The sequence below is a fragment of the Melopsittacus undulatus genome, chromosome 1, assembly GCF_012275295.1.
Source record: "Melopsittacus undulatus isolate bMelUnd1 chromosome 1, bMelUnd1.mat.Z, whole genome shotgun sequence".
In the NCBI taxonomy this organism is placed as follows: Eukaryota; Metazoa; Chordata; class Aves; order Psittaciformes; family Psittaculidae; genus Melopsittacus; species Melopsittacus undulatus.
In genome coordinates, this window is record NC_047527.1 from 1,625,751 (window position 1) to 1,652,409 (window position 26,659).

The 26,659-nt window shown below is 53.7% G+C and overlaps 2 protein-coding genes across 2 annotated transcripts; one reads left to right on the top strand and one right to left on the bottom strand.

Annotated features, from left to right (window-relative positions):
- Positions 1 to 936: 936 nt before the first annotated feature.
- On the top strand, positions 937 to 7,442 carry NAPRT (nicotinate phosphoribosyltransferase). The gene is made up of 13 exons (XM_034068701.1): positions 937 to 1,128; positions 2,205 to 2,332; positions 2,436 to 2,518; positions 2,696 to 2,826; positions 2,905 to 3,020; positions 3,606 to 3,799; positions 4,506 to 4,646; positions 4,773 to 4,857; positions 5,268 to 5,348; positions 5,936 to 6,038; positions 6,156 to 6,313; positions 6,555 to 6,662; positions 6,750 to 7,442. Exons 1-13 carry the CDS (start codon positions 942 to 944, stop codon positions 6,807 to 6,809), a joined length of 1,575 nt encoding a protein of 524 aa, XP_033924592.1. The 5' UTR covers positions 937 to 941; the 3' UTR covers positions 6,810 to 7,442.
- Positions 7,443 to 8,213: 771 nt separating this feature from the next.
- On the bottom strand, positions 8,214 to 25,391 carry LOC115946444 (ubiquitin carboxyl-terminal hydrolase CYLD-like). The gene is made up of 15 exons (XM_034065450.1): positions 25,331 to 25,391; positions 22,256 to 22,718; positions 21,900 to 22,175; positions 20,965 to 21,034; positions 20,045 to 20,262; positions 19,332 to 19,485; positions 17,738 to 17,876; positions 16,509 to 16,619; positions 15,241 to 15,332; positions 14,502 to 14,568; positions 12,955 to 13,087; positions 12,557 to 12,665; positions 12,242 to 12,360; positions 10,995 to 11,214; positions 8,214 to 10,482 (listed from the first exon to the last, which is right to left on the bottom strand). Exons 2-15 carry the CDS (start codon positions 22,712 to 22,714, stop codon positions 10,298 to 10,300), a joined length of 2,352 nt encoding a protein of 783 aa, XP_033921341.1. The 5' UTR covers positions 22,715 to 22,718; positions 25,331 to 25,391; the 3' UTR covers positions 8,214 to 10,297.
- Positions 25,392 to 26,659: the final 1,268 nt, after the last annotated feature.

The window sequence follows — 26,659 nt, forward strand, 5'->3', positions numbered from 1 at the left end:
TGCTGCCATCCCTGTGTGTCTGGTGTCCCCAGGTGCTCCATCCCTATGTGTCCTGTTCCCCCATGTGCCCGATGTCCTCATCCCTCGTGTCCTGTCGCCTGTGTCCTCACGTGCTGCCATTCACGTTGCCATCCATGCCACATGTGCTGCCATCCCTGCACCGTTTCCCCTCTGTGCTGCTGCCCTGTGTGTATCCTTGTGTGCTCCATCTCCCGTTGTCCGATGTTCCCGTGTGCTGCTATCCCCGTGTCCTATCCCCGTGTGTTGCCACCCCTGGTGCCACGTGTGCCCTGTTTCCTTTCTCTGCTGCCATCCTTCTGTGTCCAGTGTCCCAACGGCATCCCCTGTGTTCTGCCACCCCTGCGTGCCCTCTGCCAGCACCGTCCGTGGTCCCTCCGCACTGACACCGATGGTGTCCGGTATCCCCGTGCGCTCCATGCCCTGTGCCCTCTGCCAGCACCGTCCGTGGCCCCTCCATACTGACACCGATGGTGTCCGTTGTCCAGGTGTGCTCCATCCCCGGTGCCAGCACCGTCCGTTCCGTGATCCCTCCGTACCGATACCGATGGTGTCCGGTGTCCCCGTGTGCTCCATGCCCTGTGCCCTCTGCCAGCACCGTCTGTGGTCCCTCCGCAGTGACACCGATGGTGTCCGGTATCCCCGTGCACTCCATCCCCGGTGCCAGCACCGTCCGTGGTCCCTCCGCACCGACACCGATGGTGTCCGGTGCCCTCTGCCAGCACCGTCCGTGGTCCCTCCGCACTGACACCGATGGTGTCCGGTGTCCTCGTGTGCTCCATGCCCTCTGCCAGCACCGTCCGTGTAGTGGTCCCTCCGCATTGACACCGATGGTGTCCGATGTCCCCGTACGCTCCATCCCAGGTGCCCTCCTCCTCCTCCCTGCCCCCGCCCGCCGCTCCCAGGCTGCCCCGCGCGGGGCCATGGCTCCGCTCTCCGACCTCTACCAGCTCACCATGGCCTACGGGCACTGGCGGGCCCGGCGCCATCGAGCCCCGGCCGCGGCCGAGCTCTTCTTCCGCCGCGGCCCCTTCGGAGGCTCCTTCGCGCTGGGCGCGGGTCTGGCCGAGGCCCTGCGGTGCCTGAGGGCGTTCCGGTTCTCCAATGCGGGTGCGTGAGCGGAGGGGGGGGGGGGGGGGGGAGATCCGTGTTCTGTGCTGGGGCGATAGGAGCACCAGAGGGGGCTGAGGAGGCCACGGAGCTGCTGCGAGGGCTGGAGCAGCTCTGCTCTGGAGCCAGGCTGAGGGAGCTGGGCTGGGGCAGCCTGGACAAGAGAAGGCTCCTGAAGGGGAGACCTGAGAGCAGCTCCAGTGCCTAAAGGGGCTGCAGGAAACATGGAGAGGGGCTTGGAACAAGGGCCTGTAGGGACAGGCCAAGGGGAATGGCTTGAACCTGATAGAGGGGAGACTGAGCTGAGCTCTTAGGCAGAAGCTGTTCCCTGTGAGGGTGCTGAGGCGCTGGCACAGGGTGCCCAGAGAAGCTGTGGCTGCCCCATCCTTGGCAGTGTTCAAGGCCAGGTTGCACACAGGGGCTTGGAGCAGCTGCTCCAGTGGAAGTGTCCCTGCCCATGGCAGGGGTTGGGACTGGATGAGTTTTAAGGCCCCTTCCAACCCAACCCATTCCATGATTCTATGACATGCAACTGGGAGAGGGCATCTGGGCAGCCCTTGTCACTATGGGGAGCAAGGGGGAGAGCTTTGAGCGGGCGCTACCCAAATGGGACTGACACATCCACCTCTAAGTCATAGAGCCACCAAATGGTTTGGGTTGGAAGGGACCTTAAAGCTCATCCTGTGCTAAAAGGTACAGCAGGATGGAAATAACCCATTCCTAACTCAAAGGAGCTGATCTTTAGGCCAGGTTGGACACAGGGGCTTGGAGCAGCTGCTCCAATGGAAGGGGTCCCTGCCCGTGGCAGGGGTTGGAGCTGAATGAGCTTTGAGGTCCCTTCCATCCCAAACCATTCCATGATTCTATGTCCAGTGGGACATGGGGGGCAGTGAACAGGGTAAACAGGAGGCCCTGGGATACCCACCATGAGAACAGAGGGGCCTCCCTCAGGGGGTACCCTGTCCCCCAAGTCCCCCCTATCTCATCACATCTCTTACTGGCTGCTGTGCAGTGCTCCTATATGGGACACATCCCATATAGAGACCCCCATTCCTCACTGCGCTCTGCCCCTGCAGACGTTGCCTACCTGCGCTCCGTCCTGCCCAGCACCACCGAGGACGCCTTCTTCGAGTACCTGTCCACGCTGGACGCCTCCGAGGTGACCGTGTCGGCCGTGCCCGAGGGCTCCGTCGTCTTCCCCAGGGTGGGATTTGCTCGGTCCCTTCCCATGCTCCAGAGGGGCTGTGGGGCCACCGGCTCCGCATCCATGGGGAGGATGGGCCCTCAGCGCTGAGGTGTCCTCGCAGGTCCCGTTCCTGCAGGTGAAGGGGCCGCTGCTGGTGGTGCAGCTGCTGGAGACCATGCTGCTGTGCTTGGTTAACTACGCCAGGTAGGGACTCATCCTGCTCTGGGCACCCTGCTGATGGGGACAGCATCACCTCCTCCTGGTCCCATGGTGGTGCCATCCCCTGTGGTTGAGTGAGGTCCTGAACCCCCCCCTGCTGTCGGCTGTGTGCTGGCTCCATGTTCAGCCTGGCTTGGTGTGACCTGTGCCGTCCTCCCATAGCCTGGTGGCCACAAACGCTGCCCGCTTCCGCCTCCTTGCTGGTCCAGACGTGAAGCTGATAGAGATGGGGCTCCGCCGCGCTCAGGGGCCGGATGGTGCCCTTTCAGCATCCAAGTACTCCTACATCGGGGGTGAGTGACGCCCAGTGGTGCCCAGTGGTGCCAATGGCCATGTCGTTACTGGTGTGTCCACCCCGTCCCTCCTCACAGGCTTCGACAGCACCAGCAATGTCCTGGCAGGGAAGCTCTATGACATCCCGGTGCGTGGCACCATTGCCCATTCCTTCATCATGTCCTTCACCTCGCTGGAGGAGGTGCAGCCCCGGGTGAGCGTGGCTGTGGGCAGGGGATGGGGATGGGATGGAGATGAGATGGGGATAGGGATGGGATGGAGATGAGATAGAGGGGAGATGGGGATAGGGATGGGATGGGGATGAGATAGGGTGGAGATGGGGATAGGGATGGGATGGGTATGGTATGGGAGTTGAGGTGGGAATGGGAGTGAGATGGGGATAAGGATAGTATGGGAATGGAGATGGGATAGGGCTTAGATAGGGATGGGATGGGAATGGAGATGGGGTGGGGACAGGGATGGTATGGCAGTGGTATGGGAATGGAGTTGGGATAGGGATGGTATGGGAATGGAGATGGAATGGAGGTGGGAATGGGAATGAGATGAGGATAAGGATAGTGTGGGAATGGAGATGGGATAGGGCTGATAGGGATGGGATGGGAATGGAGATGGGGTGGGGACAGGGATGGTGTGGCGATAGTATGGGAATGGAGATGGGATAGGGATGAGATGGGGATGGGAATGATACGGAGTTGGGATGAGGATGGGGATGGAGATGGGGATGTGTCACTCTGCCCACGGCACTGTGGAGGATGCAAAGCCCCTGTTCTCCGGGCAGGAGGTGCTGCCACAGGCAGGGGGAGAGGCAGTGGATCTCCTGGCCCTGGCCGTGTCCTGGCTGCAGAGGGTGTGTGAGCTGCTGCAGACCCCTCCTGAGAGGGCGAACCAGGGGGAACTGGCTGCGTTTGTGTCCTATGCTGTCACCTTCCCCAGTAACTTCCAGGGGCTGCTGGACACCTATTGTGTGAGGAGGTGAGAAGGCCGAGTCCCCTTTGTCGCTGTGCAGAGGGGATGGGTGCATCCCTCCTTGCTTGGTGGCCTTCAAGCAGGGATGGAATCATAGATCCCTACACTGGTGAATTCTGCCTTTATAGAACCACAGAATGGTTTGGGTTGGAAGGGACCTTAAAGCTCATCCAGTTCCAACACCTGCCACGGGCAGGGACCCCTTCCACTGGAGCAGGGTGCTCCAAGCCCCTGTGTCCAACCTGGCCTTGAACACTGCCAGGGATGGAGCATTTACCACTTCCTTGAGCAGCCCTGTTCCAGTGTCTCACAGTAAAGAATTCCTTCCTTATATACAACCTAAATCTTCCCTGTTTCAGTTTGAACCCATCATCCCCTCTCCTGTCACTCCAGTCCCTCTCCAGCATCCTTGTAGCCCCCTTCAGACACTGGAAGCTGCTCTGAGGTCTCTATGCAGCTTCTCTTCTCCAGGCTGAACAGCCCCAATGTTCTCAGCCTGGCTCCATACAGGAGCTGCTCCAGCCCCTGAGCATCCTCGTGGCCTCCTCTGGACTTGCTCCAAGAGCTCCATGTCCACATACGAAGGACACGGAGCTGTTCTGTTTCCACCTGCAGCACTCCCAAGCTTCGCTGTTGCCTGATGGACCTGGATCCATCCTAGCTCCCTGTCCCACAATCCCATGGACATTAACCCTCTCCTCCTCCATCCCAGGAGCGGGTTACCCAACTTCTGTGCTGTGGCACTGGCCCTGCAGCAGTTGGGGTACCGCGCCATCGGCGTGCGCCTGGACAGCGGGGACCTGGCCAAGCAGTCCAAGGAGATCCGTGGGGTGCTGCGAGCCTGTGGTGCTCAGTGAGTCCTGCCCCAACCCCAAACTGGGTGCCACTGGTCCTGGCTTCACCACCCAGGTCATGGGGGCAATGGGAGTGGAGTTATGGGTCCCCCAAACCCTTCACCCCATCCCGTGTTCCTCCCCAGCTTCCAAGTGCCCTGGTTTGAGACCATCCCCATCGCCGTCAGCAATGACATCAGTGAGCAGAGCCTGGAGGAGTTCAGAAAGGAGGTGAAGGGGCTCCTCACCATGGCCTTTGCTGAGGTTTGGGGTGGATATGGGTCAGCAGGGAGGTGTGGAGGCTCCTCACCATGGCCTTTACTGAGGTTTGGGGTGGATGTGAGTGAGCAGGGAGGTGTGGAGGCTCCTCACCATGGCCTTTGCTGAGGTTTGGGGTGGATGTGGGTCAGCAGGGAAGTGTGGAGGCTCCTCACCATGGCCTTTGCTGAGGTTTGGGGTGGATGTGGGTCAGCAGGGATGTTCTCCCTGGGAGAGAACAAATAAGGGTTTCCAGGGTAGGAAAAACAGGGCTTTTGGGGTGGGATGGATGGACAGACAGACAGGCACCTCTGGGCAGAGCTGTGCCCCATGGCTCTTGTTGTGATGGGCTTTTGATGATCCCTGTCTTCCCTTTGCACCAGGGGAGTGAGATCGACATGATCGGCATTGGGACCAACCTGGTGACGTGTCCCCTGCAGCCATCCCTGGGCTGTGTCTACAAGGTAGAGGTGGCAGCAGCTCTTGGTCCTGCTTGGGCTGGGGATGCTCCCTGGGATCTCCTGGGCTTTGCAAGGCTGGGGATGAGGAGTGAAGGGGGATCCATCACCCAGCTCCAAGCCCTGTGTCCAACCTGGCCTTGAGCACTGCCAGGGATGGGGCAGCCACAGCTTCTCTGGGCACCCTGTGCCAGCGCCTCAGCACCCTCACAGGGAACAGCTTCTGCCTAAGAGCTCAGCTCAGTCTCCCCTCTGGCAGGTTCAAGCCATTCCCCTTGGCCTGTCCCTACAGGCCCTTGTCCCAAGTCCCTCTCCAGTTTTTCTGCAGCCCCTTTAGGCTCTGGGACTGCTCTAAGGTCTTCCCTTCATGGATATAACACTGATGAGAGCACTGCAGTGAGGACCTTGCAGACAGATGTCCAGCTCTGGGGTGGTTTGAGGTTCTTTTATCATTTCTCAGCTGGTTGGTGCACCAGCAGCCTCCCCAGCTCATGGGGACACTCACCGAGGGCACAGAGCTCAGCAGGTCTTCAGCACCACCCTGAATTGGTGCCTGTGATAGAAATAAGGTGCCCATCCCCTTAATCCTGCAGCTGGTGGAGGTCAATGGCTCCCCATGCCTTAAGCTCACAGAAGATGAGGAGAAGATGACCATCCCAGGGACTAAGATGATCTATCGGCTCTCTGATGCTGCTGGTGAGCTGGCTCATCCTTGTCCCTGCCCTACCCCTTTAACCTGTGTCCCCACTCCTGCTCCATAACCCTGTTCCTGATATCCTATGCACCCTGGTCTCTAACATGGTCCCCTTGCAGGTCACCCCTTCATGGACCTCATGGCGCTGGAGGAGGAGCCCTCACCCATTGCAGGGCAGGAGCTGGTGGTCCATGTCCTTGGGCAGCTGGGTGAGACCAGCAGGGTCGTGCCCACCACCGTGGAGCCCCTCCATCGCACCTACTTCAGAGATGGGCAGGTCAGGGGTGGCTCTGCTGGTCCTTCATGTTGGGTGAAGGACCAGGCCAGGGTGGTGGTGGCTTGGCCCCCATGGATCAAGTGGTTAAATCCCTGTGTTTCCTTGCCTCTGAGATGGTCCCTGCTCCAACCATGGTGCCACCAAGCACATGGTGCCGTCAGAGTCCAGCCTGGAGCTGACTCACTGGGGCTTGGTGACCATCTCCTCCCATGGTCCTGGTGATCCATCTCTATCCTTGTAGGTGTGTGAGCCCCTGCCCAGCCTGACAGAGGTGAGGACCCATGCTCGGGTGTCCCTCAGCCTCCTCAACCCTGCTCACCGCCGGCTCCATGACCCACAGCCCTACCTGGTACATTCATTATGGCACCATCAGAGCATGGGGATATAGGGCAGCACATCCCCATGGGGCTCATTGTCCACTCTTGCTCCCATGTAGGTGGCTGTGACAGAGAAGCTGTACCAGCTCCTCACCATGCTGCAGCAGGCCAGCCAGTGAGGAGGTCCCTGCTCATCCCCTGCTTGGGACCAACTCTTCTTCATGCTCTTTTGAAGGCCAAATGACTACATAGGGAATCAATGGCTTTAACAGCTGGATGGTGCTCAGCTGAAGACCCTGCAGGAACTGGAAGAGCACCCAAAGATCCCAAAGCTGGGGTGAGGCAGGTGGAGCTGGGAGGTCCTTCTGGTCCTTCCCTGCCCACCTTGGTGACCCTGCACCTTCTGCCATGATGGTGCTGCCAACATCAATGCTCCTGCAAGCCCTGTGCCTTCTGTTGTGGCAGCGTTGCCCACCATGCCTATGCCAGCCCTGCACCTTCAGTGGTGGCAGCTCACACTGAAGCTCCTCAGTGGCACTAGAAACCAAGTCCTAAGTGCACAAGAAGGGGTCCTACCATGGGAATGTCCCCATGGACATCCCTGGCAGATGCACTTTGTCCTTTCTCTTGAGGCTTTGGCTCTGTGGCCACATTCCATCTCTTCCCATTTTACATGGGGGTGGAGGTCACCTCCTGGTTGATGCCGGCTCCATGTTGGCACCTGCACTCTGCAACCTGATGTTCCTTAATCCCTGGAATTAGCTTTATGCTATGCAAGAGATTAAATAAAAGCCTTTACCCAACTACAACTACCCCCTGGGGCTGTCCTGGTCCTTCCAAACACTTGTGGCCTTCAACTTGATTTCAGCATCCTTCACTGTTTATGACTGAATAAAGGGGGCATGAAAAGCAAGTGTTGAGCTATAAGAGCAGTTGGGGGTGACCCCAGCTGCCATGTGGCATCTTATGGGGATGCTATTCTAGTCTATGATTCTATGAACTTAATTCCAATGCAAATCCCAGTGTAGCTCCACTGGGATAGGGTCAATGAGTGGGTGAAGGCTTCAGCAAAACAGGGTCAAGGAAAACTGGGGATGGAATGGGAAAGAAGCCCACAGAGACTTGATCTCCCTGCCCCATCCCTGGCAGTGTTCAAAGCCAGGTTGGATGGGGCTTGGAGCAAGCTGCTCCAGTGGAAGGTGTCCCTGCCTGTGGCTGGATGAGCTTTAAGGTCCATTCCAACCCAAACCATTCCATGTTTCCATGTTAAATCTGCAACATGGAGACACTAAATCCTTTCCCCTGAGCCTGTAAAATGTACAGACCCAGAAGTGTCACATACCCCTGGAAAAGGTGCAGTGAGGACATGAGGCCCAATCACCCACCTGCACCATCCACCCTCCAAGGAACAGCCCTGCTTTACATCTTTGCAGCACACATTGAGAAGGAGAAGAACTTAAGAGAGCTTAACAAAGCCTTGGGTGATGGTCACTTAGTTCCAGACAGGGCTGGAGGGCGCTGGTGCAGTGCTCCAGCTGTGGCACGGGGTCACACTGAGCATGCTAAGAGAGAAACCAAACAACTCCAGGAAAACCAGGAATAGTTTGCTATTAAAAGTTACATTTTCAAAGCAGAATCCCCAGAGATCGAGAAGTCCAAGCCCAGTGTACCTGAGTCGAGATGGGCTTGAGGTCTAAGGTAAGGACTGAAGAGCAGCCTGAAGGAGATGAAGGCAGTGAGCTCCAGCACCCTCAGCCCTCTGCATGGCCACGGAGAAGCAGCTCATCAGTGCAGAAGGGTAAACCCATCCTTGGGATGACCTCCTGCTCTCCCCTAACCCTTGTCAGGCTCCACCACTGGTGCTTTGGCTTTGTCCAGACCCATTTTGGGTAGCTCCAAGGATGGAGAATCCATGAACCTCTCTGGAAACCTGTACCAGAGTCCATTATCCTCATGGTGAAGAAGCCTTCCATGATGTTGAGAGAACCTCCTGGGTTTCTCTTTGTGTTCTGGGGCTCTGGTTCCATCACTGGGCACTGTGGAGAAGATCCTGTCTTCTTTGCACCCTCTCTTCAGACATTGATGGGTTTCCCTGGAGCCTTCTCCTCTCTGGACTGAACAGTGCCAACTCCAAGTGTTTCCTGATGGGAGAAATGCTCCAGTCCATCTTCATGGCCCTTCATTGGACTCTCTTCATCCCTTGTACTGGGGAGCTCCAAATGGGATCCAATACTCCAGTTGTGGCCTTATCCATGCTGAGCAGAGGGGAAGGAGCCTGTCCCTCACCTCCTGGCAACACTATTGCAGCCCAGGACATTGTCCACCTTCTCTGTCCTCATGGTCAACTTAGGGTTGAGGCTCAAATGCTCAACAGAGACAGTCAGAAGCTGAATTGACATTTAATGTGTGGTAACAACCTGGGACTATCACATACAGACACGAGACACCCCAGGAAGCAGCTACAACCATCAGGCTGTTGAGGTCCCCATTAGCATCTCAACCTCTGCTGTCAACCAAAGGAGAAGCTAAAACTGCACCCTGCATTAAAGAGGGAAGAAAAAGAGGAGGAGGGGGATTCCAGCTGCACATCTGGGGCTCCTGGATGCATCCACTGAGGATCTAGGATCATCACTGACTCCTGTAACGGCTTCCTCCTGCCATGATAGCATGAGCTTAACGGCAGAGAACCTCCAGTGTGCACATTTATTGAGTTGAAGGAATGAGAGTTCCCACCCTGAGACCTTTCTCCAGTCACAGCAAATCCGAGAGCGCTCCTTTTTGCCCTTGGAATTCTGTTATTGGTCTTTGGATCTCAGGAAGGGGTGCAGAGATGGGACAGAAAGTGCTAAAAGTGAGGTTAAAACACCCCATCAGTCAGCAGTAGTGCAGCCTTTGCAAGAAAGAGGAAGTAAAACACATTGTTCCTCTGTTCCATCTTTCTTCCACTTTTGTTCTGGACAGAAACATGGATTTTAAAGCCTATCTGCAGCTCAAGACATACAGTAACCTTACGGTTGAAAATAGGGATGGTGGGTACAAGTGCCAGTTTAGTGCTGGATAAGGGAAGTGCAGCCACCTCAGGGACCCACCTTTAGGTGTGGGGCACATCCCAGACCTCAAGAAATCCTCATCCTGACCCATCTCTTCACGTGGTGCAGTTCACAGCTCCTGGGTTTCTCATTGTACAAGTCCATGTGAAGATGGGTTATGCAGGGCAATGCTGTGGTTTTTTGTGCTCCTTGCAAATGTGTGGAGAACTGTTCATGTCTTGATTAAACACTGGTCCTCAGCTTGATAACTGTCCATGTTTTCCTTAAATGCTGGTCCTTATCATGGGAAGGAAGAAAAGGATGTTGGGGAGGACTTTGAGGTAGGGCAGAGCTACAGAGTGGGGAGGAAAGAGGGTGGAAAGGGAAGGGAGAAAAGAAGAATGGATTTGAGTGTAAAGAATCCAGAGTCCAGGTCTGCTGGAAGTACAAACTCTCCCATGATAGGGTTTAAGTAACCCAGGCTGCTGTGGACACCTTCATACCAGACACCAGCAGAGGCAAGAAGAGGCTCAAGTGCACGTTTGGTGTACCCAGACCTGGCTGCTCTCCCAGGTGCCAAGCTCCAGGGTTGATCCATGTTCATGTTTCCAACACCTCAGTGCTCTGCAGCACCAGGGTCACTTGTAAAGTGCCATCTTCTTGCTCTGGTACATGTACATGTAGGCATCACAGAAGAGGCGCTTGGCCACTCCATCCATGTCCCGAGGCTGCTCCACAGCCAGCGCAGCCAGTGGCAAGTCCAAGTATTTGGCAACTTCAGGGCACAGTGTTACTGTGGGAATGTTGAAGCCATTTTCACCACCTAAGAGGGAAAGAAGAAAAGTCCAAACCAGGTCCTAAGGGACCTACAGCTCAAGCAGACACCTTCATTAATGGGTTCAAACCTAAACAGAGGAAGTTCAGGTCTAACTTCTTTAAGGGTTCTTTAAGAAGGGGGGCTATAGGAATGCTGAGGATGGACTCTTCATTAGGGACTTTAGTGATAGGAGAAGGGGTAATGGGTTAAAACTTAAACAGGGGAAGTTTAGATTGGATATAAGAAGTTCTTTACTGTTAGGGTGCTGAGGCACTGGAATGGGTTGCCCAGGGAAGCTGTGGATGCTCCATCCCTGGCAGTGTTCAAGGCCAGGTTGGACAGAGCCCTGGGTGACATGGTTTAGTGTGAGGTGTCCCTGGCCACAGCAGGGGTTTGGAAGTGGATAATCTTAAGGTCCTTTCCAACCAAAACCATTCTATGATCACACTGAACCCTTAACGTGGTGCCCCAACCTCAGAGCACTGGAGGTCAAGACCAAAGTGGGGACATGTCCTCACCGTGCCTGTCAGCCATGCTGTCGAAGAACATCCAGTGGTCATTCCCAGGGCCATACTTCACAAAGGACACATAGTGACTGGTCTCGATGCAGAGCACTGCAAAGAGCTCCATCTTCTCACGAGGGACCAGCTGGCAGCCCCGGGCGCTCCGGGTGTGGAATTCCTCTGGAATTTGAAGCTCTTTTGGCTTGTGCGTTTTGCGGTGGTAATGGGAGTGAACCTGAGGAGAGAGGATTTGAGGGATTGAAAGTGGATGATCTTCAGGTCCTTTCCAACCCAAACCAGGCTGTGATGGGGTGGTGCTGTTGAGAGAGTAGAACTGAACTTGTCCTGGCACAAAAAGGAGGGTGTAGGGGTCAGACCCCCAGTTCATTCCCTACTGATCTGACTCTCATGGTTCCTGCATGGTAGGGAATGACATTGCCTCATCAGGCTTCATAGAATCATGGAATCTTTGAATTACAGATTCCAGTTCCAACCCCTGTCATGGACAGGGACCCCTTCCACTGGAGCAGGGTGCTCCAAGCCCTGTGTCCAACCTGGCCTTGAACACTGCCAGGGATGGGGCAGCCACAACTTCTCTGGGCACCCTGTGCCAGCGCCTCAGCACCCTCACAGGGAACAGCTTCTGCCTAAGAGCTCAGCTCAGTCTCCCATCTGGCAGGTTCAAGCCATTCCCCCTGTCCTGTCCCTACAGGCCCTTGTCCCAAGCCCCTCTCCAGCTTTCCTGCAGCCCCTTTAGGCACTGGAGCTGCTCTCAGGTCTCCCCTTCAGGAGCCTTCTCTTGTCCAGGCTGCCCCAGCCCAGCTCTCTCACCCTGGCTCCAGAGCAGAGCTGCTCCAGCCCTCACAGCATCTCCATGGCCTCCTTTGGACTCATTCCAACAGCTCCATGTCCCTCTTGTGCTGCTGCCCCAGAGCTGGATTCAGGACCCCTGCTTTGGCAGCAAGAAGCTGAGATGGGAACTTGCCACCCTCTAAGGTAGGTTAGAAATCTGTTGCTCCTGGTGGGACAGCATGGAGGGCTCAGTGCTCTCTTTGTGCTTATTTAGGCTCTATGTAAGCAGAGGGTTCAGTAACGTGTGGCACCTAACTAGCTCATGCTGCTGATGTGATGCTCAGGGAGAAGCCCTGAACATTCCTTCTGAAATGCTGCAGAGACAGCATGGGAAATGAGGGAATTCTGAGGGGTTCAATCTGCTGTCAGCACCAAGGCACGTTTGATGAGCAGCCAAAGAAGATGAATACCTGTCTGGAGCAGGAGCTGCAGAACTGCTTCAGGCCTGTAGCTGCAAACACCTTGTCTTTGAAACACTCTGAACACTCCAGGGTGGCAACATCTCCACACAAGCAGCATTCCCTGGGACCTGCAGGAGAACAGGGGTGAGGAATATGTATCCTCCACATCTCACCTGAAATCCAGCTTGTCCTGCCAAAACTGGTGTTCAGGGAAGTAGAATCCTATCATGATCCCACCCCACATCTGCTCCCAACCCAGAGAGGTAAGACCTTTCACAGGCTCCTCACAGGCCCAACCAGCAGCTTTAACACATCCCAACTTACTGTCAAGCAGCAGATCTGTTACATCCAGCTCCAAGGAAGGAATGATTTTGCTGAACATTTTGTATTCCTTCCCAAAACGTGGCATTTGGATTATGAAGCATGATGGGATCTGGTAAAAGAAAGACAGTTACTCTGTGAGAAGAACCAAGCTCCAAAGACTCTCCTCTCCACACCACTGCTGGGAGTAAAGGCTTTTTGCTCTAGTCAGAAGATGAAATGGCAACAGGGAAAGCACAGCCCTCTTCCCAGGTCATGCTGAGATTCCCAAGGCTCTTATGACTGTATCCTGCTTCTTTGTAGTGTTGGATAACAGAGTCCAGGATATCAGGCACAAGTATGTTGGAGGAAGCAAGAAAGAGGCAGCAGAGAGCAGTGTAGGCAGAAGGCTCTGGGCTCACCTCCACTAGCTTCAGATCAGAGGACAGGAAGGAGCGTTCCACTAACTGCTGCACGTCAGGAACCACCAGGTCCTCCTGTTTGTCCATAAATATCTGGTAACAGCAACAGTCCTGCTCCTTCTGGCCTCCTGACCTGCAAGGAGTGGGCATGGGGCTTGTTTATACGGTGCCACAAACACTGGAGCTCCCGAACATACAGGGTTTGTCCTGCAAGAGCTACTGTGCCCAAGGCACCAAAGGGCTGCTTGGTGCAATGCTAACACGAAGCTGGTTTTCCACCCAGAAATACTGATTTCTCAGCCTGGAGAAGAGAAGCTGCGTGGAGACCTCAGAGCAGCTTCCAGTGTCTGAAGGGGGCTACAAGGATGCTGCAGAGGGACTCTTCATCAGGGACTGCAGTGACAGGACAAGGGGTGATGGGTTCAGACTGAAACAGGGGAAGTTCAGGTTGGATATAAGGCAGAAGTTCTTTACTGTGAGGGTGCTGAGGCGCTGGCACAGGGTGCCCAGAGAAGCTGTGGCTGCCCCATCCCTGGCCGTTTTCAAGGCCAGGTTGGACACAGGGGCTTGGAGCACCCTGCTCTAGTGGAAGGTGTCCCTGCCCGTGGCAGGGGGTTGGAACTGGATGAGCTTTAAGGTCCTTTCCAACCCAACCCATTCCATGATAAATAATTGCCATGAGAAGGGGATACAAGCACCATCTTCAGTCTCATTATCCCTCTGTAGCATCACATCCTGCTCCTATGAGCAAAACTCATTTCCCCTGCTTGATGGAAATATTAAGAGGCTTCAACATGCTTTAAACCAAGTGCACTAGAGCAGAATCAAACTCCTCCTCAGATGAAGGCTCTATTTATACCTTCACACACAAACCTCAGTGCATTCAGGAGGTGTGGGAGATGTTCTGCACGTAACCCACCCCCTCCAGCCCTGAGGCAGGAGAGAAAGGATTTCCTTCAGCTGCCCCTGTGCACAGGAGCTGCAGCACAGAGTCATCTTTGTGCTCAGCCTTTCCAAGCACTCCATGATCTGCAGCTTGACTGACACCTCAACAAAGCAGCACAGAAAGCAAACAATCCCCTTCTGTGCTCCTCAACAGTGCAGTTATTTTTGGCTTCCTTCAGCCTCTCATCCTCTTTGTAGATCCCTGAAAATCTGGGAGTGCATCCATGGAGTGTCTGTTTGAGAGGCTACGGGATCTGAGCCAGCTTGGCAGGTCTGGACACATCCCAAGCACATCCAAAGGGTGTCAAATGTTTCTTGCTCTGCACTGAGGTTGGACACTGCGTTTCTCAGAGCACTGCTGGCTCTCCCTGAGGGTGACACAAGGGGTTTAGCACAGTTCTCTGAAGGTGGCACCTCCAAGGAGAGCTTAAAAGTGTCTACCTGGATGGGTCACCTGGGACGAGATCACAGAGAGGAGCTGCACACAACTCACTGAGCTGTATCTCCAAAGCCACAATGAAAGGGTGTAAATAACACCCAGTGATGGTGAGGTGGTAACTAAGAGCCTGGGTAAGATGTATCACTTGGATATGAACACTTACTGCAGTTTCAAGAGTGGTTCTATCCCCACAATCTGATGCATGATGAGACTGAGGAATTCCTCAGGATCTGTTAAATGAAACAAAAACATAGGTCACACCACACCAGGAATGCTATGACCTCACTGAAGCCAAAAACCTGCCAGATCAACATGAATCAGCATTTCCTGAACCTGGAATGTCCTGGTTCACTCTAAGTAAGGGGAAAATGGGGCTAAAAGTTGGGTGAGCATAAGGAAACCAAACCAGCCTTCACATACTGCACCAAGAAGCCTCAGACCATCAATACCAGCTCACAGACTTTAATGGACTGTTGCTAACAACCAAAAGTATAAACTCGAAGTCAAATCAGTGAAAACTCTGGAAATTCAAGCAACTGAACAGCAGTTAAACCACCCCTGGCTAAAATCAGCATCTAATAGTACAAACTACAAGTGGTGTTCAATGACAAGACACCTGGATATCCCAGCTCATTGCAGGGGATTGGAACTAGATGACCTTTAAAAGTCCCTTCCAGCCCACAATTCCTGTCTTTCTATAGACTTCAGGATAAATTTTCAGCTGAAAAGAGTTTTAAAAGCTGAAAAGATATGAGATGTGCATCTTTCTGTAAGTGACCACATAATGCATGCAGCAGGCATGTTAATGCACATGCCTGGAAGCAGCACACAGTGAAGCTTTCAGCCTGGATGGGGCAGCACACAGGGAATCAAACCAGGGAAGGCCCCAGAGAGCATCTTACCTTTCTCAGCATTGGTAAAGCTTGAACACTGGCCCTTGTCAGTCAGCTGCTCCCTGAGGTGCATCACACTCTTGGCATTGACAAAGCCAGTCCTAGAAACAAGAAATAACTGGAGATGATCTCTCCGAGGTATTTAAATCATGAAATCATAGAATCATAGAATAGTTAGGGTTGGAAAGGACCTTAAGACTATCTGGTTTCAACCCCTCTGCCATGGGCAGGGACACCACACACTAAACCATGTCACCCAAATAGTTCAGGTTGGAAGAGACCTCAAAGCTCATTCAGCTCCAACCCCTGCCGTGGGCAGGGACCCCTTCCACTGCAGCAGGATGCTCCAAGCCCCTGTGTCCAACCTGGCCTTGAGCACTGCCAGGGATGGGGCAGCCACAGCTTCTCTGGGCACCCTGTGCCAGCGCCTCAGCACCCTCACAGCAAACAGCTTCTGCCTAAGAGCTCATCTCAGTCTCCCCTCTGGAAGGTTCAAGCCATTCCCCTTGGCCTGTCCCTCCAGGCCCTTGTCCCAAGCCCCTCTCCAGGCCTCCCGTAGCCCCTTTAGGCACAGGAGCTGCTCTCAGGTCTCCCCTTCCCATAGCAGAGGGGCAAAATGCCCTTCCTGCCCTAGTGCTCATGCAGCCCAGGATGCAGTTGGCTTTTGGGCTGCAAGTGCACACTGTCCAACTCCTTCTCTGCAGGGCTGCTCTCACCAAATCTCAGCATCACAGAACACCCCACGGTTGTATTTCTGTATATTCACATGCATCAGAGCCAGGACACCTCAAGGAAGATGCTAATGTCTGATGTTCAGCTCTCCATGCCTCTCTTCCACACCTCTCTAGGGAGGATGAGGAAAGAACCTGGTATCTTTGGTACAAATGCCAAAGAATTTAGCCTCACGACATGGTTTCCTCTCATCCAGCCTCGCACTGACACTGCCTTTGGGCCTAACTGCTGGTGAAGCAATGCCACTGGTCCATCTGCTCCAGGGTTCCCTCCAGAGGTGGTCTGAATCCCAGGAATCCTCCTTTTATGAGGCTTCCTTCTGAGCTGGAGATCCTTGTACACATGCATGGGGAGTTGTGACAGCCTTAGAACACAGGGGAAGGTTTAAGTGGAAGAGGAACCCAGTATGAAGCCCTTTGGATGTGGCTGGCAGGAGAAACCCTCCAGGTAACCCTTCCCTTAATGACAGGTACCATCTAGAAAGGCAGCAGAGAAGGTGTGAAGGCAGATGGATGACTTCCAGGATTCCAACATATTATACTCACCTTCGGAGGGGATTAACAATCTCATCCCTCAGAATGCTCTGGACATTCCTATCACACAGCAGGAAGGGCTTGAAGAGCATGGAGTCAACCACAGATGTACAGGAGAAGAGGCTGGGGAAAGAGAGGGATGGGTGTAATATTTGCAGCAATAGTTAGAACCAAACCATTGTGCCTGGTGACAGTTGGTGGCTTTGATTCTCAACAGTCCACACATGCAGTTGCAGAAGGGTGAGTGGCAACATAACTCCACGGTGAGAGAAACCACAGCAGGTTTAATGAACACTGGTAGGAAGCAAGGAAACAGCTCCAACAGCTCAGACACAATGAGATCTCGTACTCTGCAGCTCAAAGTGCTCAGGAGGGGGCACCACTGAGGCTTTTTTCCTCTCCAAACAGTGAAGCTGGGATCTCTTGGGTGGTTTCTTTGACATGTTTCCAGACAACACCTCCAGTGACAGTGTCAGCACGGTGCCAGGACCTCTCACCACCCTGCTTGATAGACACACGGTACCTTAGGTGCTGGATCAGCACCAGTGTGGCAACAGGACCATGGCAGTGACTGTCCCCCTGTGATGGATACTGGTGAGGCTGCACCTCGAATCCTGGGTTCAGTTCTGGGCCCCTCACTACAAGAGAGACATTGAGGTGCTGGAGCGGGGCCAGAGAAGGGCAATGGAGCTGGTGCAGGGCCTGAAGCACAAGAGAGATGGGGAATGGCTGAGGGGCCTGGGGGGTTCAGTCTGGAGAAGAGAAGGCTCAGGGGGGACCTGATGGCTCCCTACAAGTGCCTGCAGGAGGATGGAGCCAGGAGGGGCTGGTCTCTGCTCCCAAGGAACAAGGGATGGGACAAGAGGAAACGGCCTCAAGCTGCACCAGGGCAGGTTTAGATGGAGCTGAGGAACAATTCCTGCCCCACAGGGTGCTCAGGCATTGGAACAGGCTGCCCAGGGCAGGGCTGCAGGCACCGGCCCTGCAAGTGTTCACACAGGGTGGAGACAAGGCCTCAGTGCCATGGGTTAGGGGTGGCCTTGGCAGTGCTGGGAATGGTTGGACTGGATGAGCTTAAAGGGCTTTTCCACCCTGGCTGATTCTGTGTGTACTCAGGAGGGGTACTCCAGGGCCTGAGAACAAACCCCCTCAGAATTCCAGGGAAATGCTGCAGTTTAGGGCTCTATCCAATTCAAAAAACCCTCATTTAATTGGCTGGCATCATCCAAACAGGTCCTTACCTGAAGAGAGCTGCATCCATATAGCAGGAATTACAATGGCCTTGAATCCCCTTCATCCGCCCGCACAGGACACGCACTGCTGCCTCATTCCTGAGGGGAGGAAAACTGTCTGGAGGTTGGGGAAGAACTTCTTGTCCTCCTGCAAAGAGAAACAACTCCCTTGAGCTTCGCACCTTGTCTGGCTCAACACTGCCCTTCCCTGATGCCATTCCCTGCTCAGAAGTCAGCACCATGCTGCTCTGTGCTGCTCCTGATGGGATTCAACCACACTGGGATGAAGAATTATCTCCTTAGTAATTTCTCTACTGTAATCAGAGCCAAAACCAAACCAGAGACACATCCACCAATCCATACCCACCTCTGCCAGGTATAACAAAGAGCCACAAATGAGCTGGTGCTGTGTTAGATGGAAGGTTAGGATCTACCTGTCCTGTAATCCCAGGAGCAAGGGGACAAACAGGCAGCTGTGCTTTAATAGCCTCATCGTGCTGGTCTGTCATCTCAAGCTTCCAAGGTGGCTTTCTCTATCTGCTGTTTCCTGGTTTCTTCAGTATTCTCCCCTTGTAATTCAATCCTCTCTCTTCAGCCTGTCCTTAAGACAGTTTCCCATGTCCCTACTTCCAGTTTTTGGGACGTTCCTAGAGGAATCCTGCTGTCTCATCTGCAGTCATCTCATTTACTGTTTCTAAATGGTTAGTTCATGTTGGCTTCTGTGCTCTGGAGGAATTTCTTCCTATTGAAATGAAAATACTGGCCTGTTCTTCTTGTGAAGGACTTGCCATCCCATCAAATTCTGCACTAAAGCTGATTTAATCCTGTCTCCCTTTCCAAGGGCATTCCCTATAATTACCATCAACATCTTTAAAACTGGCATCTTTTGGAACACTCAAAGGAAGTGAAGAATATTAAACCACTGATTAAGACATTGTCTATGAGGCTTCTCCATAGCATGCTTTGTCCCAGCACAGCCCTGTCTCCCTTCTCCCCAGAGTGGGCCCTTGTGAACCTCATGAGGTTTAACAAGGCCAAGTACAACGTCCTGCATGTGGGCTGGGGCAATCCCAAGCACAGACACAGGCGGGGTGGAAATGGAATGGAGCAGCCCTGAGGAGGACTTGAGAACCTCAATATAACCCAGCAGTGTGTGCTTGAGCCCAGAACCCCCCCATGTGCTGGGCTACATCCCCAGAGCATGAGCAGCAGGTCAGAAAGGGGATTCTGCCCCTCTGCTGCTTGAAGTGGAAACCTTAGAGCAGCTCCTGTGCCTAAAAGGGCTCCAGGAAACCTGGAGAGGGGCTTTGGACAAGGGCCTGGAGGGACAGGCCAAGGGGAATGGCTTGAACCTGCCAGAACAGGGGAGACTGAGCTGACCTCTTAGGCAGAAGCTGTTCCCTGTGAGGGTGCTGAGGCGCTGGCACAGGGTGCCCAGAGAAGCTGTGTCTGCCCCATCCCTGGCAGTACTCAAGGCCAGGTTGGACACAGGGGCTTGGAGCACCCTGCTCCAGTGGAAGGGGTCCCTGCCCATGGCAGGGGCTGGGACTGGGTGAGTTTTAAGGTCCCTTCCGACAAAAACCATTCCATGATTCTATCTTACCATTATCTATGAGGCTCAAATAACTGCTGTGTGAACTCTGGAAGCGAACATCAGGTTGGCAGCACTGCAGCTTCACAAAGAGGCCACGCTTCGGAGCACAGTGGAAGTAGTATTTGCCCAACCATTCACCATCACTGATCCCCTTATCTTCATCCTGGGAAGAAAAGCAGTGAGGAATAGCATCAGAGCACAAATACCCCATTATGGCCATCTAATATTTTAAGAGCTGTGTAGTTTGACCCCATTTTGTTGACCGTTTTCATCCCTGTTTCCATCCCTGGCAGTGCTCAAGGCCAGGCTGGACAGAGACTTGGGTGACGTGGTCTAGTGCAAGGTCTCCCTGCCCGTGGCAGGGGGTTGGAACTGGATGACCTTAAGGTCCTTTCCACTCCAAACCATTCTATAATTCATTTATTCAGTCATGTGTTGAACCTATTGATGCCACTTGTATGATTCATGTTTATTCCATCCCACATTCCGATCACAACGCTCTGGAAGAGAGTGAACTATCCCTCATAATCACCTCATGAACTCCCCTCCCCAGCCTAAAGGAAGGCCCAACTGGCTGCTTGTCCTCATAGTTCACTCCTCAATACACCACAGGCCCACATTAGGCTGTGAAACACACAAGCAGAAGGTCTTAAAAGAGAAAAGTAACCAAGAGCAGCCCACTCTGATGCCCCATTTCCCAGCAGGAAATGTTTGCTCCTCACCAGTTCAACTCCTGCCATCTTGTGCTCAAACTGGGGCAGGTAACCCAACCAGCGGATGATTCCTGAAACCCGAGTTCCTTTGTCCAAGGTGATCTGGACCATGGAGTTCACTTCCAGCGAATTCCCCCCATCACACTCCTCACTGCTCTCACTGATCTCTTGTTTCATCTGGTTTGGGGGTCCCGAGCCCATGTTGGACTCAAAGGGTGGAAATAAACCTGGTGGGTAATACAGAATGTCAAGTGAGGTAGGAATGACCAACACCTCTGGATCTTCTCTAATACCAGGTCTGCTTGGAAACTAAAGCATGAAGCCCAGCATCAGAGACACAAGGTATAATTCCCAGTTATATGGCCAAGCTGGTCTAACAGGCTAAAAGGGGATGATCCTGCTCAAGGCTGCACGGTCCAGACTCTTGCTGGTCCTGGAGCTAATCCAGCCCTTCCCCTGAGCCATTTTGAACTGCTGGAACAGCAGCAGGGGGTTATTCCCAAATTATTTTTCTGCCTTTAGTGAGATGAATCAACTCAGTGAAGAGTCTAATGATGGCTCCAGAGAGATTCCACTGAGTTCTTGTCTTGTCCAGTGACTCAACCATCGCTGTGCTTTTCCGAGGCTGTCTGACATCAGGATGAGGCTCCTGCTCCATATTCACCAGGTAAATTAAAGACTCTTCAAGCACTGGTGCCTTTTCCTTTAAGAAATACTTCTGCCTTTCAATTACATGCTCTCTTCTTTCTGTCAAACTCATCTTTAGTTGCCTAATGCAAAGAATTTTAGCCAGAGAGACTTTTCCATGGATCTTCTCTACCTCCTGATCAACTGAACTGGGATTAGCTGAAGATTTTGTTGGATCTTCAGCTCAGAGAGAAGAAATAAATCCCAGGAACACAGGGAAGACACATCTGATGATAACTTACTTTGCAAGTTTTCTTTCACAACAGAATCCAGAGGGATTTCTCTGAAAATGTCAGTTGTTCCTTCTTCTTCCTGAAAGGAGAGAAGAATTCATCAGCTAAATGCTTCAGCAGCCATAAGGCATCCCTGGAATATGAAGCAACTATTAAAAAAGGCCTGGAAGGTTTGCGTGGAACCTCATGTCAATTTTAGGATGGGTGGAGAAGTGATTCAGAGCAGCCTGAGGTGAAGGACTTGGGGTGTTGGATGAGGAGCTCTCCATGACCCAGCATCAGTGTGCGCTTGAGCCCAGAGCCCCTCCATATCTGGGCTGCACCCCCAGAGTGTGAGCAGCAGCTCAGGGAGGGGATCCTGCCCCTCTGCTGTAGGAAGAGACCCCACTTGCAGCACTGGGTGCAGTTCTGGTGTCCTCAACATAACAAGGACATGGAGCTGTTGGAGCAAGTGCAGAGGAGGCCATGAGGATGAGCCGGGGCTGGGGCATCTCCTGTATGGAGCCAGGCTGAAAACATTGGGGCTGTTGAGCCTGGAGAAGAGAAGCTGCATGGAGACCTCAGAGCAGCTTCCAGTGTCTGAAGGGGGCTACAAGGATGCTGGAGAGGGACTCTTCATCAGGGACTGCAGTGATAGGACAAGGGGTGAGGGGTTCAGACTGAAACAGGGGAAGTTCAGGTTGGATGAACCTGTGAGGGTGCTGAGGCGCTGGCACAGGGTGCCCAGAGAAGCTGTGGCTGCCCCATCCCTGGCAGTTCAAGGCAAAGTTGGACACAGGGGCTTGGAGCAAGATGCTCTAGTGGAAGGTGTCCCTGACCATGGCAGGGGGTTGGAACTGGATGATCTTAAGGTCCTTTCCAACCCAAACCATTCTATGACTCTCTGTTCCTTCCACCTCCTTAAGTCACCCAAACCCAAGACAAGGCATCAAGGCTGCTCTTACCGGACAGATTTTAACAAGCCACTGGGTTCCCTTCTTATAAACTTCCATGGCTATTCCTTTGGTGAGGACCTTGTCCACATAGAAGCTAACTGCATCTCCTGCTTTCACAGGGACTACCTCCTCCGTGTCTGCTTTTGGCTTCTGCTTTCCATGGTTGTCATCTGGAACAAACTGGACTTTGGTAAATGGCAGGAAGATCCCACAGTTCTTCTTACACTTGAAATATTCAGTGCCACGGTAGGTCCCATCGCTGCACCCTCTGTTTTCTCCTTCACCCTGAAAACAGGATAGAAAACCACATTACACACAGAAAACATGAAGGGAAAACAAGGAAGTCTCTTTCTTGACCCCTTTACCTGTAACTCCACCCCAAAGAAGAAGGGAGACAACACAGCAGTTCTTCTATAAATGCTCCCAATGTATCGGATGATTCCAGGGAAATACTGGTGCTCAGTCTTAGCCATCACCCTGTGGCCAGGCAGAGCCCTCAGAGCTGCCTCGAGGTTCACCCTGTCCAAGAAGTAGTTCAGCCTTTCAGAGTGGCTGCTGATGGCCAGGAGGAAGGAGGCCACCTTCTCAGGCACAGGTTGAAGGATCTCCATGTTGAGGGTGACGGTGGAGCTGTCATCCAACATGATGACCCTCAAGAAGCAAGTGGGGCGTCTGTCGTCAGAGAAGTTGCGCAGGTAACTCCTCTCGCTGCAGAAACACAAGTTTCCAGCTTGGAATAACTTGCTGCCATAGGAACAGTCTTCTGTCAGGATGTAATAGCAGTTGCCATCTCCTGAGGAAGGCGCGAGGCTGGTCATTGTCATTCCCCTGGGTTGTGGGAAAGGAGACGGTCACACAGGTGAAGATACATGGATGTTATAAAGTCAGAGAAGCAACCAGATTGGAAGAGACCTTGTCATGGTTTAAACCAAATCCTCACAGTACTACCCCCTTGCTCCCCCAACTCCCAGAGAGTTAAGAAGGAGAATGCAAAGAATGTAGCCCCCATGGGTTGAGATAAGAATGGTTTAATTGCTAAGGCACAACACAAATCACTACTGCCATTACTACTACAAATAATAATGATAAAGCCAATAACAAGCGAAAAGAATACAACACCCCACCAGCCACCGACCCATAACTCACTCCACCCTGCCCGGCCGAGCACCGTGTGCTCCCTCCTCCATTTTCCTCCAGAGCTCCACCCTTCCAGCTCTCCCCCCAGTTGCATCCTGGGCATCACATGCTATGGTATGGAATACCTCATTGGCTAGCCTGGGTCAGGTGTCCTGTCTCTCCTTCCTCCCAGCCTCCCCTCCTCCCTGGCAGAGCACGTGCTCAGAAAAGGCCCTGAACAAAAACACCCTCAAAACATGCTCGCTATCAAGCAACTGTTCCCAGCCCAGAAGTCAAAACACAGCACTGCACCAGCTACAAGAAGGAGAAAAATGACTGCTACGGCTGAACCCATGACAGACCTTGAAGAGCATCAAGTCCAACCAGTATGGTAGGATCTAAGAAGAACTTAGGTGGAAGAAGCCTCAAAGCCAACCCCATGCTCAAAGCAGGCTGCTCAAAGCCTCACCTAGTTGAGTTTGGAGCATCTCCAATGACAGAGATCCCACAACATCCTTCATTGTTTTGGCCAACACTTCATCACCCTCATCGTGAAAATAGAAAGGAATTCCATCTGTCCAAGGTTTCCCCATGTTCCTGCTCATCCCTGTTGTCTGCTGTCCTCCCACTGTGCATCCATGAGGAAAGTCTGGCTCTGTTTTCCCTATCAACAAGAAGCTGCACAAAGCAGCATCTCCTCATCTGTCTGTTCTCTATGACACTGCACAGCTTCTCTGAGCACCCTGTGCCAGCGCCTCAGCACCCTCACAGGGAACAGCTTCTGCCTAAGAGCTCAGCTCAGTCTCCCCTCTTGCAGGTTAAAGCCATTCCCCTTGGCCTGTCCCTATAGGCCCTTGTCCCAAGCCCCTCTCCAGGTTCCCTGCAGCCCCTTCAGGCACTGGAGCTGCTCTCAGGTCTCCCCTTCAGGAGCCTTCTCTTGTCCAGGCTGCCCCAGCCCAGCTCTCTCAGCCTGGCTGCAGAGCAGCAGCTCCGTGGCCTCCTCTGGACTCACTCCAACAGGTATTAAATGTATAAAAACAAACCAAAGGTACATTTTTGTGCTTATTTTGAATCAGATTTGAGCTAAATTCCAATTTCTAGGCCATGGAGCAAAGTAAGAGAGGAAAAAAGGTGTCATCTTGGTAGATGCTTCTTAAAACATTGAAGAGGAGAGAGAAGGAATCGAGCAGATGCAATTAAGGGAAGCAGAAACACACTCAGGGCATTGCAGCAGGAAGCAGGAATGCAGCTGCTCACAAGAATAAGATATGGATGGACTGGGAGGAAAACGCAGGCAGAGCCTGGATTGAAAAGCTCCTCAGAGCTCAAGGAGGAACCCCACTGGAGATTAATCATGGAATGGTTTGGGTTGGAAGGGACCTTAAAGCTCATCCAGTTCCAACCCCTGCTACAGGCAGGGACACCTTCCACTGGAGCAGCTTGCTCCAAGCCCCTGTGTCCAACCTGGCCTTGAGAGAGCTGAATATTCCAAAGGGTCAGGAAAGGAGGAATCACTGCTCATGTTGGAAAAACATCTCCTGATGCCTGGAGCTTCCCTGGTGTTTGGGCTTGCTGTGGCAGCTTCCTACAGGAACAATTCCATCTGGAGTGACTGCTGGCAAGTCCGAAAGGATGGAATTAAGGAATAACATCACATGTCCCAACCCCCCTCTGCTCAGTCTTCCACTTTCAGGCCCTTGGTTTTACTTCACATTTCATTTGGTTTTTAAAGTTCCTTCTCCACAAGAAGAACAAAGAGAATGGTGCAAAATAAAGGGGTTTCCTCATCAAACCATCAGAATTCACCATTTTCCTCACCAAAACCCCAGGAACAAAGCATTGCCAGCATCAAAACCCCAAGAACCAATAATTTTCCTCATCAAATTCCCAATAATTAACCATTTTCCTGATGAAAACCCAAGAATCAACCTTTTTCCTCATCAAACCCCCAAAATCAACCACTTTCCCCACCAAAATCCCAAGCATGAAGCATTTCCGGCACCAAAACCCTGAGAATCACCCGTTTCCCTCATCAAAACCAAAGAATCAACCATTTTCCTCATCAAATTCCCAATAATTAATCATTTTCCTCATCAAACCCGCACAAACACATCATTTCCCTCACCAAACTCCAGGAATAACCCATTTTCCTCACGGAGCCCTAAGAACTCGGGAGCAGGCCGCTCTGTCCCCACAGCACATGCACCATCCCCTCCCCGCTTCCCATTCACTCCAACGGGTGACACCGGGGCTTGTGCTGCCCCAAACAGCGCCGAATCCCAATGGATGCCACAGTGGAACCCGGCAGGCACCAAGGGACTGACCTCAGTGCGAAGCCGCCGCAGTAAATGGAGCCGGGGGCAGGAAGAGCTCCGGGGTCGGTACTGAGGTAACGGGGGGGGGGGGGGGGGGGGGGGGGGGGTACACGGCAGCGGCCCCACAGGGCCCCGGGGCGGCTGTGGGGGATGCCTGAGGCACAGGGGAGGCCGGAGGGGGGTACCCGGGAGCTCGGGGGGGTTCCCGGTGTGGTTCAGCCCCGGTTCCCCCCTGTTCCCCCCCGTTCCCCGGCTCTCACCGTCCGCACCGCCCAGCCCCGCTCTTCCGCGTCAGGCACCGCCACCACCGCCACCACAGAGCCGCTTCCGGCCCGCCCCGGCGGCGACAGCCAATGGGAAGCTGCGGGGGCAGAGCGACAGCCAATGAAAAGGAGGGGGCGGGGCTAGGCTGACCGATGTGGGTGGTGCCGCTGCACGGCTCCGCCTCCTCGTCCGTAGAGGGGGATCCCCTACTGATGGACCCATGTCACCATATCCCCGTGTCTGCATGGTCCTGTGTGCCCATGTCCCTGTGTCACTGCATCCCTATGGCCCCGTGTCCCCCTGTCCCTGTGTCTCCATGTCCCCGTGTCCCCGTGTCCCCATGGTCCTGTGTGCCCATGGCCTTGTGTGCCCATGTCCCTGTGTCACCATGTCCCTGTGTCCCCATGGTCCTGTGTGCCTATGGCCCTGTGTCACTGCATCCCCATGGCCCCTTGTCTCCATGTCACCATATCCCTGTGTCCCCATGGTCCTATGTGCCTATGGCCCTGTGTCCCCATGTCCCTGTGTCACTGCATCCCCGTGGTCCCGTGTCCCGCTGTCCCCGTGTCCCCCTGTCCCTGTGTCCCCATGTCCCCATATCCCCCTGTCCCCATGGTCCCATGTGCCTATAGCCCTGTGTCATTGCATCCCCATGTCCTGTGTGCCTAGAGGCCTGTGTCCCATGGCCCTGTGTCCCCATGGCCCCATCATGCTCTGTTCCCAGAGCCCTGTGTCCTCCTGGCCCCATATCCCATGCCCCCATATCCCACGTCGCCATAGCCCTGCGTCCTTGTGACTGTGTGTCACCATGGCCCTGTGACCATTATTCCCCATAGCCATGTGTCCCCAGGGCACTGTGTCCTTATGGCAGCATGTCCCATGCCCACATAGTCCCGTGTCCTGTGGCCCCATGAGCCTGCATCCCCATAGACACATGTCCACATAGCCCCTGTGTCCCATGTCCCCATAGCCCTCTTGCCGGTGTATCCCATGTCCTCATAGCCCTCTGTCCCCGCAGCCATGTGTCCCTGTGTCCCAATAGCCCTGTCCCCCCATGGCCTTGTGACCCTGCAT

Excerpts from the sequence above, each read along its gene's own strand:
- NAPRT (XM_034068701.1), top strand. The coding sequence starts at position 942 with ATGGCTCCGCTCTCCGACCTCTACCAGCTCACCATGGCCTACGGGCAC. Across the intron at positions 2,519-2,695 it reads TGCTTGGTTAACTACGCCAG|CCTGGTGGCCACAAACGCTG; the intron begins GTAGGGACTCAT and ends GTCCTCCCATAG. Across the intron at positions 4,858-5,267 it reads TGGAGGAGTTCAGAAAGGAG|GGGAGTGAGATCGACATGAT; the intron begins GTGAAGGGGCTC and ends CCTTTGCACCAG.
- LOC115946444 (XM_034065450.1), bottom strand. The coding sequence starts at position 22,714 with ATGACAATGACCAGCCTCGCGCCTTCCTCAGGAGATGGCAACTGCTAT. Across the intron at positions 20,263-20,964 it reads TGTGAAAGAAAACTTGCAAA|GTTTATTTCCACCCTTTGAG; the intron begins GTAAGTTATCAT and ends ATTACCCACCAG. Across the intron at positions 19,486-20,044 it reads AGATGGCAGGAGTTGAACTG|GATGAAGATAAGGGGATCAG; the intron begins GTGAGGAGCAAA and ends TTTTCTTCCCAG.